This window comes from Hippocampus bargibanti, linkage group LG03 (genome assembly GCF_051943395.1).
Source record: "Hippocampus bargibanti isolate YZ-2025 linkage group LG03, ASM5194339v1, whole genome shotgun sequence".
NCBI lineage: Eukaryota > Metazoa > Chordata > Actinopteri > Syngnathiformes > Syngnathidae > Hippocampus > Hippocampus bargibanti.
The window spans coordinates 31900594-31912019 of record NC_142736.1 but is presented as its reverse complement, the minus strand read 5'-3'; the positions used below and the strand labels follow the sequence as shown (position 1 = coordinate 31912019).

The 11426-nt window shown below is 40.5% G+C and overlaps 3 protein-coding genes across 5 annotated transcripts; 1 reads left to right on the top strand and 2 right to left on the bottom strand.

Annotated features, from left to right (window-relative positions):
- The first annotated feature begins 51 nt into the window (after positions 1-51).
- On the top strand, positions 52-3400 carry LOC148900976 (tRNA methyltransferase 10 homolog C-like). 3 transcript variants are annotated; one of them, XM_088993100.1, is made up of 2 exons: positions 52-1659; positions 3279-3400. In XM_088993100.1, exon 1 carries the CDS (start codon positions 219-221, stop codon positions 1608-1610), a length of 1392 nt encoding a protein of 463 aa, XP_088849226.1. In that variant the 5' UTR covers positions 52-218; the 3' UTR covers positions 1611-1659; positions 3279-3400. The 3 variants fall into 3 exon arrangements, with proteins under 3 accessions (XP_088849226.1, XP_088849225.1, XP_088849224.1); XM_088993099.1 differs by lacking the exon at positions 3279-3400 and adding an exon at positions 3133-3250; XM_088993098.1 differs by lacking the exon at positions 3279-3400 and adding an exon at positions 1897-2013.
- Positions 3073-5035, bottom strand: LOC148900975 (golgin-45-like). The gene is made up of 3 exons (XM_088993103.1): positions 4983-5035; positions 4615-4698; positions 3073-3578 (listed from the first exon to the last, which is right to left on the bottom strand). The coding sequence occupies exons 2-3, from the start codon at positions 4631-4633 to the stop codon at positions 3073-3075; spliced, it is 525 nt and encodes a 174-aa protein (XP_088849229.1). The 5' UTR covers positions 4634-4698; positions 4983-5035.
- Positions 5036-6811: 1776 nt separating this feature from the next.
- On the bottom strand, positions 6812-7629 carry LOC148900974 (mesogenin-1-like). The gene is made up of 2 exons (XM_088991353.1): positions 7015-7629; positions 6812-6841 (listed from the first exon to the last, which is right to left on the bottom strand). The coding sequence occupies exons 1-2, from the start codon at positions 7627-7629 to the stop codon at positions 6812-6814; spliced, it is 645 nt and encodes a 214-aa protein (XP_088847479.1).
- Positions 7630-11426: the final 3797 nt, after the last annotated feature.

Below are 11426 nucleotides of genomic sequence, written 5' to 3'. Positions count from 1 at the left end.
ATTATAGTACGACCCATATGACGTTACACCGTAAAAAAACAACGTGACCTCCACAACATAACCGAGCGATTTCCGTAAAACAACCAATCGACCCATTAATGGCGAAATGGGATTTTGTCGTTTATTGATCTGTGAAACATCCCAACTCGTGCAAATCAGGTTTGTTGCATGTGTCCCCGCTGCCATTTTTACATCCGCATCATACCGATCGGTTTGAAATGTTGCAAAGACTTTTTGGTCAGAGGTATTCAAATGAACTGTGGAAAATCGCCATGTTGGCGTTATACAACAAAACGCCAACGATCGACGCATCGTCGTTCCATTATTCCAGCCTCCCAAGTCGCTTCTTCAATACCGGGATTCCGCGGAAAAAGGAGACTGTCGATTTGGATAAATGGAAATCCATCATGAAATCCCAATCTCCACAAAATGACGCCGATGACGACGAAAATGAAATCCCACGAGGGAGTTCAAATTTGGAGGCGGCTCGGGAGCTGGTCGCAATGTGGCGACTGGCTGGCAAATTGGTACCTCAGGAAATTTCTGATGAAGAGTTAAAGACCGTTGTGGAGATCACCACGAAGTCAGGTCGAAAAAAGTACCTCAAGTACCTGGCGTTGAGGGAAAACCATAAAAAAGCACGCAAGGACAAGCAGCGAGTGAAGAAAGCCGAGCGCGAAGCATCGCAGGAACAGAGAGGAGATCAAAACACTGATCTCGATCAGAAAGAAATCAAAAACACGTTTCTACTACAGTTGTGGAATCGCAACATTGACCGACTGCTAGCTTGGAGGAACATCCAGGCCATGTTGTTTGACCAACCTTTGGTCCTGGACATGAGCTACGAGTCCAATATGTCCAGACGGGAGATGGAAAACACCGTGTCGCAACTGATGGAGCTGGAAGGATGGAACAGACGTGCCAAGGAACCTTACCATCTCCATTTTTGTAACCTACGACCAGACGGAAGCTACGCGAAGGAGCTCCTCAAGCGCTACGGAGCCGAAACGTGGAATCGTCTGCTCATCACCAACACGGAAGCTCACGCCGTCGACGTGTTTCCCCGCCATCGCCTCGTTTACCTCACCGCGGACTCCCCCAACGTTCTCCGCGTTTTCGATCACTCCAAAATTTACATCATCGGCGCTCTGGTGGACCGATCGATTCTTTCCGGTTTGTCCCTGGCTAATGCTAAGCGTCTGAAATTAGCCACGGCCCGTTTACCGTTGGACGAGTTCCTCCGATGGGAAACGGGAGCGAAGAACTTGACCCTGGACCAGATGATACGCATCATGTTAACCATGAAGGAAACGGGGGACTGGCAGGAGGCGTTAGAATTTGTCCCCAAGAGGAAGCATGTTGGGTTTTATCAGAACCAGCAACGAATCGTCACTCGTGGACCTGGAGGGAATGAAAACGGGTCTTCAAAAAAGACATTCGCAAGACAGGATCAAAGTACGTTTAAGTCCAAAGGAGACTTTAACTTGATTGGGATGAATGGAGGTTCTGGAGCTTCTCCATCCGGGCCTACTCGAGTGCGGACATCGCTTAAGAGGACAATGGAGGGAAGACGGGAGAATAAAAGCAGGGCGTGGTGGGAGGATGATTGACAGTGATCGGCCACTCCATTCCATCAAGCCATCAACGACCATCACAAAGGTCAATAAAACCAGTTTAATATACAGTTCAGTTTATTTATTTAATTACAATACTATAGCACATTTATTATACATAAAATAATGTATATTTTGTGTAGTTTTAATGATTAGAAAGTAGAAAATTATGTTTTATGGGGACCTGGGAACGGATTATTCTCATTTTAATGGCTTGCTATAGGAAATTATTTGTTGGGATACACACTTTTCGCCTTACACACTGTCTGGGAACCTGTTGCAGGTTCCTGACAGACAGGTTGGAACCTGTCTGTTGCAATATCACAACTTCCAAGATGTACAACCCAGAGCTCCTTGAGACCACTTTGGCAAAAAGCTATCCATTCCATCAAGGCATCAAACGACCATCACAATGGTCAATAAAACGACTTTATTATACAGTTTAGATTACAGTTTTATAATACCATAGCACATTTATTATACATAAAATAAGGTATATTTCGTGTAGTTTTAAAGGGCAACCGACGTCACTTTTTTGTTTTTTAACTGACATCAGAAAAACGTTTTGTAACATCTAAAATACCCAAAACACACAGTATGATATTTTTATTCAAATGCAAAACACCAATAAAAATGACTTAAAGTGTCCAAAATCTGCAAAAAAATTGAGCTGCGAATTGGGCTTTTTCAGAAAGTCCCGCCCCCTTTTCGTGACGTCACGCCAAGACGTCTTGCCTTGCTGGAGAATCAAAACAATGGCTTCAGATTCGGAGAATATTCTTTCTTGTTACTCATCCAATTATGAATATGATTCAAATAGTTCTGAAGAGGAAAGCATACATGTTTGCAATCGATTCAAGAATTTATTTTTTGCCATTTTAAGGCAACATTGGGGGGAAATGTATCACCAAAAAAGAGGCAGAAAATGGCATCCAACTCCTGTGAGGAATTAATCAGCCCGCTTCCACAGGCTGATAAATTCCTTACATGGAGCTTGGTCACCCTCTTCTGGCGGCTTTTTGGTGCAACAGGTTTCAGACCAAACAAGTACAGCAAAATACATTGATGTGATGGAAGGACTGCTACAATGTGTCCTTTTTTCGGTCAGGGGCGTTCCTTCAGTGACGTCACGTACGGACTCGTCACCAACTCAAAAACAAGACTTCCGGAATATTCAGTCTTAAAACGTAAAATATAGCTATATGCGGTGGAATCTTTGTCAAATACGCTCAGTAGAAGTCATTTGAAGCCATTTTACAAATTATGGACACAACTTGTCCGGAGACGTCGGTTGTCCTATAAGGCTTAGAAAATTAGAAAGTAAAAAATTATATTTTATGGGCACCTGGGAACGGATTATTCTCATTTTAATGGTTTCCTATGGGAAATTATTTTTTGGAATACACACTTTTCACCTTACACACTGTCTGGCAACCGATTAAGTTCGTCAGCCAAGGTATCACTGTATGTGCAACGGAGTTTTGCCGAATGTGGGTCTTACCTCTGTCTGCACACGCAGTTGATTGGAAAGACCCTCTTTGTCTTGAAGAAGCCTGCGTTCAGAGTTTTGAAGCTTCTCCAGTTGTCCTCTCCAGTCATCCGTGGACGGCTGAGGGGAAGAACTTCGCTCTTCCGCCTGTTGCCCAGCGTCTACTTTCGCTTCAGGTATGCGGCTGCTTCTACTTATGGCGGCACGAGGGACGACAATCCTGACGGCCTCGATCTCCATGCAGGTCTCCCGACTCACCCTGCCCAAGTGGAGCACCCCGAGGGGTTGCGGGTTTTCAGAGGGGGGAGGTTTGGGAGACTTGGGACTGTATTTGGGGCTTTGTGTCTTGCTATGGGGAGGAGCAGATAGACCAGATAGACCTGCTGGCAGGGCATCTGTGCTGACCTCCAGGATGGAGGGTGTTTTTTGGGTTTCCATGCCATTGCCAGCGACTCGCACTGGGACGCGGGAAGCACCTGGCAGACATGCGACCAAAATAAAAAAAATGGGATCACAATTGATTCTGCAACGATTACAATGGATTAACTTCTACTCTACTGCGATGAGAAGGTTTCTTCAGGCGTCATCTGTACTTCTTTGAAGGTGTCGGACGAACGGTTCGCTTCTTATCCAAGAGGCTTCGTCAGCGAACTTTTTTTGGCTGGTAGTTTCGGCCCTATATATATCCCTACTGTCCAGACGTAGCGGTGCCAGACTCTGCTATGATTGGTCCCTGCTGTCAGGTTGGGGGGAGCAGAGGACTACTCCCTGCGGCTACACTGATTACTTCCATTGTCCTGACTGATTACTTCTATTGTCCTGCCTGAGTATGGGGTCTACGATTAGCCTGATCGCCCCATTTGCTCTGGTATCAATTAATCAGCAGAACTAAGCCTGTGTTGCCTAAGAGGTCTGTTGAAGGAACGATCCAAAGAGAACCTCACCCCACCATGGCAATTTAGTGAAGGGTTTTGCTGTTTTATGACAATAGCTTATGTCTGTGTAAGCTCTCAGTAATGTGTTGTGTTTTTTATTTCTGGTTAGAATTTCAAAGGCTTTCCAATGGTACCTTACCCGTTAAGATCTGCCAAAAATTAAGAAACTTATGATATTTTAAACTCTTATAAAGAACCGTGTCTTAACTGTGTAATTACAGGCAGAAAATCCCCTTATATTTCGACAATTAAACATTCCATTATTTCCTTATTATTTCTCATAGAACAATAATCTATACATCATCTGAAAGCTATTCAAATGCGCTTTAATATGGTATTAGAAAATGTGTAACGAATTACGTATTCTTGAAATATTTTGTCACATCCTTACATTTTGTTGTGTTGAATTTAAAACAAACGATCATTTCTCGCACCCTTTTGAAGTCTTTATCATGTCATTTAATCAATGTTGTTCCACATTTTCAAGCTGTGTTTAGTTACATTAATCATGATGATAATACAAAGATGTATTTGTATATTTCGTCAGGTACGTATACGGTGCGTGTGTGTGACATACCCCGAACAGCGGTCGACATTATTATGTTGGTGGTAGGCAACAAGAAAAACTGGATCAACGTCCAAGTGTGTTCCAAGAATTATTCTGAAATGAAAACAAAAGTTATCCCACGAACAATTATTATGACACGCGTGATTATAGCTTCGGTGTAGTCAGAAGTCACGTTTATTAACAGAAAAGGTTTATCAGACGACGACTGCCGCTTCCCGACGCGGCTAATTTAGCGGCTAGCAAATTGACGACTTACTTTGGAGGAAGTACGAGCAAAAAACGACCGCTTTCGGCACCCAAATAATCAAATAATCATATTGCTTTATTTAGCGCTTTAACGTTGTAATAACAAGACAAAAGCATGCGCAGAGTCTCACCGGGTGGCGAGTTTGTGGTTGATGACTCCGCTGTCTGTGATGACTTCACTCAGACGAAGCTCCAGGTGGACTTTTCCCTGCGGAAAAAAAAATATGGACATGGTTTTGAGTGACAGCCCAAAAGTTGCGATTCACACAGAGGACATGGTCACCTCGTGAAGAATAATTCCATGTCGTTTCAAGCGCAAACACTTGATGTACTTTTGTACTGATTTATTGATTGATTTTTTTATTTACTTGTTTGTTTGTGTATTTATGTATATATGTATTTATGAATGTATGAATTTACGAATTTATGAATATATGAATTTATGAATGTACGAATTTATGAATGTATTTATTTATTTATGAATTAATTGATTGACTTGATTTAATATTTTCTGGATTTGTACTGAACCAAAAAAAGATCAAAAATTTAATACGGTTATTTGTATTTTTTTTTTCATCTGTAATGAACAATAAAAAAAGGACGAAATAACGCTTCCAAATCAACTCGATTTTATTGTTTGTTCGCTTCCAAAATAATGGACGTCATTTTTATATCCATCTTAATTTCTCTTAACATAATAATAACAACAGCAGCAAATGAACTACCGGAGTCGACACATTGAAGTCGTTGAACTGGAAGAATTCTGTGTCGATTGCAAGAGTAGATGATGACTGCCATCTTGTGGCAGCATATGGGGAATTAACTTTTAATGGCGACGTATCATCAGTTATGGTAAGCGTTTCAATGAAACGATTCTCTTGCTCTCTCGATAGATATATCAGTATTTGACGGCTGTATCTTAGTTTATTTTAATCGTATATTTTATCCTCGAGTCATGAGTGAAGTACCTATCTAATCTATCGACTTGATTAGGTCACCTGTGTCTGCTAACATTTGATGGATGGAGTGTATCGAACAAATAAACATATGTTTATCTTTTTTTCCATTTTAATGTGTAACTTTTCAATAAACCATGTAATTTCTAATTCAAAAGATAAAACAATGATAAAAAATAAAGATAATACAGATAGAACCTTCAAATTTGTACAGATGACGGCTGAAGAAACTTTCTCATCGATAATACACTTGCTTATAAATGCATGTGGCTGCCGCTGCTCACCCGCAGAAAAAATGATCCTTTGACTGTAAAGTGACCTTGAGACTTTTGAATGGCTGGCTACCTAGCTAGCTAGGTAGCTGGCTACCTAGCTAGCTCTCTATTTGCTATCTATTCGCTATCTAACTAGCTAGCTATCTAGTTGCTATCTAACTAGCTAGCTGGCTACCTAGTTAGCTATCCATTTGCTATCTAGTCGCTATCTAACTAGCTATCTAGCTATGTATTAGCTAGCTAGCTAACTTTCTATCTATTTGAGTTATTCCGGGTTGAATGCACGCTGGCGCATGTGGCTGCCGCTGCTCAGCTGCAGAAAAACTGATCCTGTGACTGTAAAGTGACCTTGAGAGTCTTGAAAGGTGCTTATAAATGAAATTGTATTATTATTATTATTATTATTATTATTATTATTATTATTATTATTGTTATTGTTATTGTTGTTATTATTATTATTATAACAATAATTCTAGCATCATCTGACTTATTGTCACCAAACAATATTATTCAACTTCTTCAAGCAGAAACACAACTCTGTTGGTATCATTTTGACCAGTTTATTATAAATAGTGGTCTTAAAAAACATATAAAAATAGCATGTTCAAGATATTCATATTTACACATAAATACAAATGACATATGATGTTATATTTAAAAAATATATATAAATTAGTCCATTCACAGTGAGGCAGTAGTAGTCGTTGGATGGCTGTGGTGGCGATGTTGTCAAACCCAGTAGTAGTCGTTGTACTCAATCTGTATTTGACAAAGAAAATCTTGTTTTTAATGATTATAAAGAGATAGATAGATAGATAGATAGATAGATAGATAGATAGATAGATAGATAGATAGATAGATAGATAGATAGATAGATAGATAGATAGATAGATAGATAGATAGATAGATAATTTCCACGTATCATTTTATACCTGAGTAGAGGAGGAGGACAAAGAAGATCCACCCGGTGGCAACATGCGAGGAAAACTACAGCTCCCAGAATGCAACGCTGCATCTTGGCCTTGACACTGCTGTGCATACATATCACGGGGGGTCTGCGGAGTGCTGCCGTAGTAATCCGGCGAACAGGTTGAAGAAGAGGATGACGAAGTGGAAGTTGATGATGGGGTGTTGCCAAGTTGGGCCGACAGGAAGGAGATGTAGCGGATGGCGAGGCGTAGGGTCTCAATCTTGGTCAGGGTCTGGCCCGTGGGGGCCACCGACGGCGGTAGGTAGGACCTCAAGTGATGCAGAGCTTTGGTTAGGTCCCTCATCCTCAGCTTTTCCTTCTCACTGGCACTCTCGCGTTGCTTACTACGGACCCTCACCTCCCTCCTGGGCTTTCCCTGCGACACCACGGCAAGTCGGGATGTATATCCCGCCGTCTTGGCGGCTTTCTGCAGAAGAGGCGATGGCGACGAATCCGGGGAGAGGGTCTCCGGCGAGGAGACCCCGGAGAAGTCAGAGTCGGAAAACCACTGCTGATAGTGCAGGCTGTATTCAAGCATAGAAGAAGAAGAAGAAGAAGAAGACATGTTGTTGGCCATGTTGCTAGAAAGAGCGCCGTTTCGAGTATGTGCCGCTTTGCTTCCAAGCTGCCTTTTTTAAGTCCAGGCCGGAGTCCAGAAGGTGCCAAGTGACACCTCCGCACATTCCCAAAACACACACACACACACACACACACATACACACAGACTAGAGAGTAGCCATGGCTGGGAAAAGCAGCAGCAGCAGCAGAGCAGAGGTGTGAATTTTGACTCCTCCTCATAACAATAAACACATTTTTTTCCCCTCATTCTAAAGTTTGTGACTGATTAAACTGAAATGAGTTTGGCACATGTCCCAATATTTTTGTATGGGATGGTCCGATTTTAGGGGGGTGGGGGGGGGGGGGGGGTCAAAGTGAACAGAAAATAATGAGTGACAAGAAAGTAATGTTCGTTGCCAGATAATCCTCTCAAATGCGATATGGCGGAGTTAGCTTTCATCTATTTAGCCATTAGCTAATGTGATTTATTATCTTCACATGAGTCCTGGGTTTTAGCTTTACAAAATTACTTTTTTTATAACGATAATAATAATACATTTCATTTATAAGCGCCTTTCAAAACTCTCAAGGTCACTTTACAGTCACAGGATGACTTTTTCTGTGGGTGAGTAGTGGCAGCCACACGCGCCAGCGTTCACTCAACCTGCAAGTAACTCAAATAGATGGAAAGCTAGCTAACTAGCTAATAGATAGCCAGCTATCAATCCAGCCCAGTCAGTTAAATAGCCACATAGCTCGCTAGCTAATAGATAGTTAATAGATAGCCAGCTATCAATCCAGCCAGCCTGCTAAATAGCCACAGAGCTAGCCAATAGCTAATAGATAGCTAATAGATAGCCAGCTATCAATCCAGCCAGCCTGCTAAATAGCCACAGAGCTAGCCAGCTAATAGATAGCTAATAGATAGACAGCTATCAATCCAGACAGCCAGCTAATTAGCCACATAGCTCGCTAGCTAATAGATAGTCATCTATCAATCCAGACAGCCCGCTAAATAGCCACATAGCTCGCTAGCTAATAGATAGCTAATAGATACTCATCTATCAATCCAGACAGCCCGCTAAATAGCCACATAGCTCGCTAGCTAATTGATAGCTAATAGATAGCCAGCTATAAATCCAGCCAGCCTGCTAAATAGCCACATAGCTCGCTAGCTAATAGATAGTTAATAGATAGCCAGCTATCAATCCAGCCAGCCTGCTAAATAGCCACAGAACTAGCCAGCTAATAGATTGCTAATAGATAGATAACAATATTTCTATACATTAATGATCAGTGTGTAGTGACAATCATGTTGTGAGCTGAGGTGCCAGGTCTTCACGCTGATGAGAAAAGATGAGGCCCAAGGTGTCACTTCACACCTCAGCTGTGAGAACCTCACTCTGACCATTTCTTTTCCTTCGTTTGGACAACACTCAACTCTGTGACTTTCTCACAGCTGAAATTAATGTTTTGTTTGCAGTAATTTCATAATTGGAACGTTTTAGATATACACGTTGGATACCATAAAATACCATATACCATCAGATTTATGAAACGCTTTTGCACATTGACAGTATACAGTTGACATTTTTATTTTTATTTTACTATGCTTAGAAAATCTTGTTTTTCTATCCTTTCATCCCGCCCACCCACCCACCACATCCCCTTTCAAATTGCTGCTGTGAACTGCAAATTTTCCCATTGTGGGACGAATAAAGGTTTTCTGATTCTGATTCTGACACCATAAAAGAGAAAAAAAATGACTTGGTTTCAGCAATTAGACCGTTCCCTGGTAGTTAATCAGAAATCAGAAAACCTTTATTTGTCCCACAATGGGGAAATTTGGATAAACATGATCCAAAACCATGCTATCTCTTGGTCAGTTCACTTTCAGAGTAAACTGTTGTTTTATTTTTAAGGACAACCGACATCTCCGGACAAGTTGTGTCCATAATTTGTAGAATCACTTCAAATGACTTCTACTGAGCGTATTTTACAAAGATTCCACATCATATAGCTATATTTTACATTTTAAGACTCTCGCTGAATATTCAGGAAGTGTTGTTTTCAAGTTGATGACGATGGCTGATGTGACGTCACGTCGGGAACGCCCCTGAACGAGGAAGCGACACACAATGCATTTTGGGTATTTTGTTTGGTCTGAAAACTTTGTGTTGATGGCGAAATTAGAAGGAAAACACATAAATAACGCAATGGTGAATCGTGTGTTGCACCAAGACTACTATTTGATACTAGTTGACACAAATTCCCAGCAGACAAATCAGCCCATTTCCAACTGAGCTTAGGCGCCATCTTGTGCATTTTCTGGGCACTACATTGGAGTCCAGATGCCTCAAAATGAGACGGAAGGACTTGATTGCAAACATGTATGATTTCCACTTCAGAACTATTTGAATCATATTCATAACTGGATGAGTAACAAGAAAGCATCTTCTCTGAAACTGAAGCCATTGTTTTGATTTTAGAGCAAGGCAAGATGTCTTGGCGTGATATCACGAACAAGGGGGCGGGACCTTCTGAAACTCGCCATTTCCGGGCTCATTTTGAAGTAGTTTTGGGACACTTTAATGAACTCATTTTGATTGGTGTTTTGCATTTGACTAAAAATATCAGCCAGTATGTTTTGATATTTTAGATGCTATAAAACATTTTTCTGATGTCAGTTAGGAAACCCCCCCAAAAAAAATGGTGTCGGTTTTCCTTTAAGTGTAATCAACATTATTTATTAATATTCATACTAGTACAAACAATTCAGAAGTAGGATTTCGCGTCACTCTATCACATTTCAATCATGAAGCATATTTGACAAGGTGTGTTTTATCTGCCAAAAAAACATAACAGGAGGGAGGCTGAAACAAAACAATACGCATACAAATAATTGTATTATCTCTTTTATAGGACTCTATTTTGTTCTTAAAGACTGCTGAAGGGTTAAATAGGTGGCCCCAGGCAGTTGCTGAGTCAAGTGGAGGGCAGAGCGAACGGCTTGAACCCGTGCCACGACCCGCCCATGCACTGCGACTGAGGTGAGGCTGTGGGAGTGTGGCGGGCAATTTGGCACCTCTCTCGGGGGGGTCATCGCCCACCCACAGCAGGCACCGAGACCGGGCCTCCCACCACCTGTCTGGACCCTTCGGCCGATCTTGTCATGACCTCCACATGGAAGGAAGGATCGCAAATGAAAAGAATTGGGGATTTAAGAAAGGTTTACACTCATTGAAGACAACTCTGCCAAGGTAAAATTAAAAGGGCTGATGGTGAAATAGTAATCAATTTCGGATTAATATTAAAGGATGAAATAAAAGTTATGAAACAAATAAAATATATGAATAAAATATATATTTCTTTCTAAAATATTTTAGATATAAAAATATATATAAAAAAATATATATATATGATGCTAAGGATTTAGATGATGATAATGATGCTGATTATTAAATAAAAATTAAAATTACGCAGAGCAATGGGTGAGTATTCTTTGATACAATGTCTCAAATATTGAATAAATATAAATATAAATAAATACATTTACATATACTGTATCTATATACAGTATATATACATATACTGTGTGTGTATATATATATATATATATATATATATATATATATATATATATATATATATATATATATATATATATATATATATATATATATATATATATATATATATATACAGTATATTTACATATACAGTAAAGTCTCGTTATATCGATATCGGATATATCGATAGTCCCGGTTATATCGATACTATTTCTATGCACGCACTGAGAAAATTACATGCAAACAG

What these genes read in the sequence shown, in the direction of transcription:
- LOC148900974 (XM_088991353.1), bottom strand. Translation starts at nt 7,629, where the DNA reads ATGGCCAACAACATGTCTTCTTCTTCTTCTTCTTCTTCTATGCTTGAA. An exon ending in TGTCCTCCTCCTCTACTCAG is followed by an intron (nt 6,842 to 7,014) that starts GTATAAAATGAT and finishes TGTCAAATACAG; the next exon opens with ATTGAGTACAACGACTACTA.
- LOC148900976 (XM_088993100.1), top strand. Translation starts at nt 219, where the DNA reads ATGTTGCAAAGACTTTTTGGTCAGAGGTATTCAAATGAACTGTGGAAA.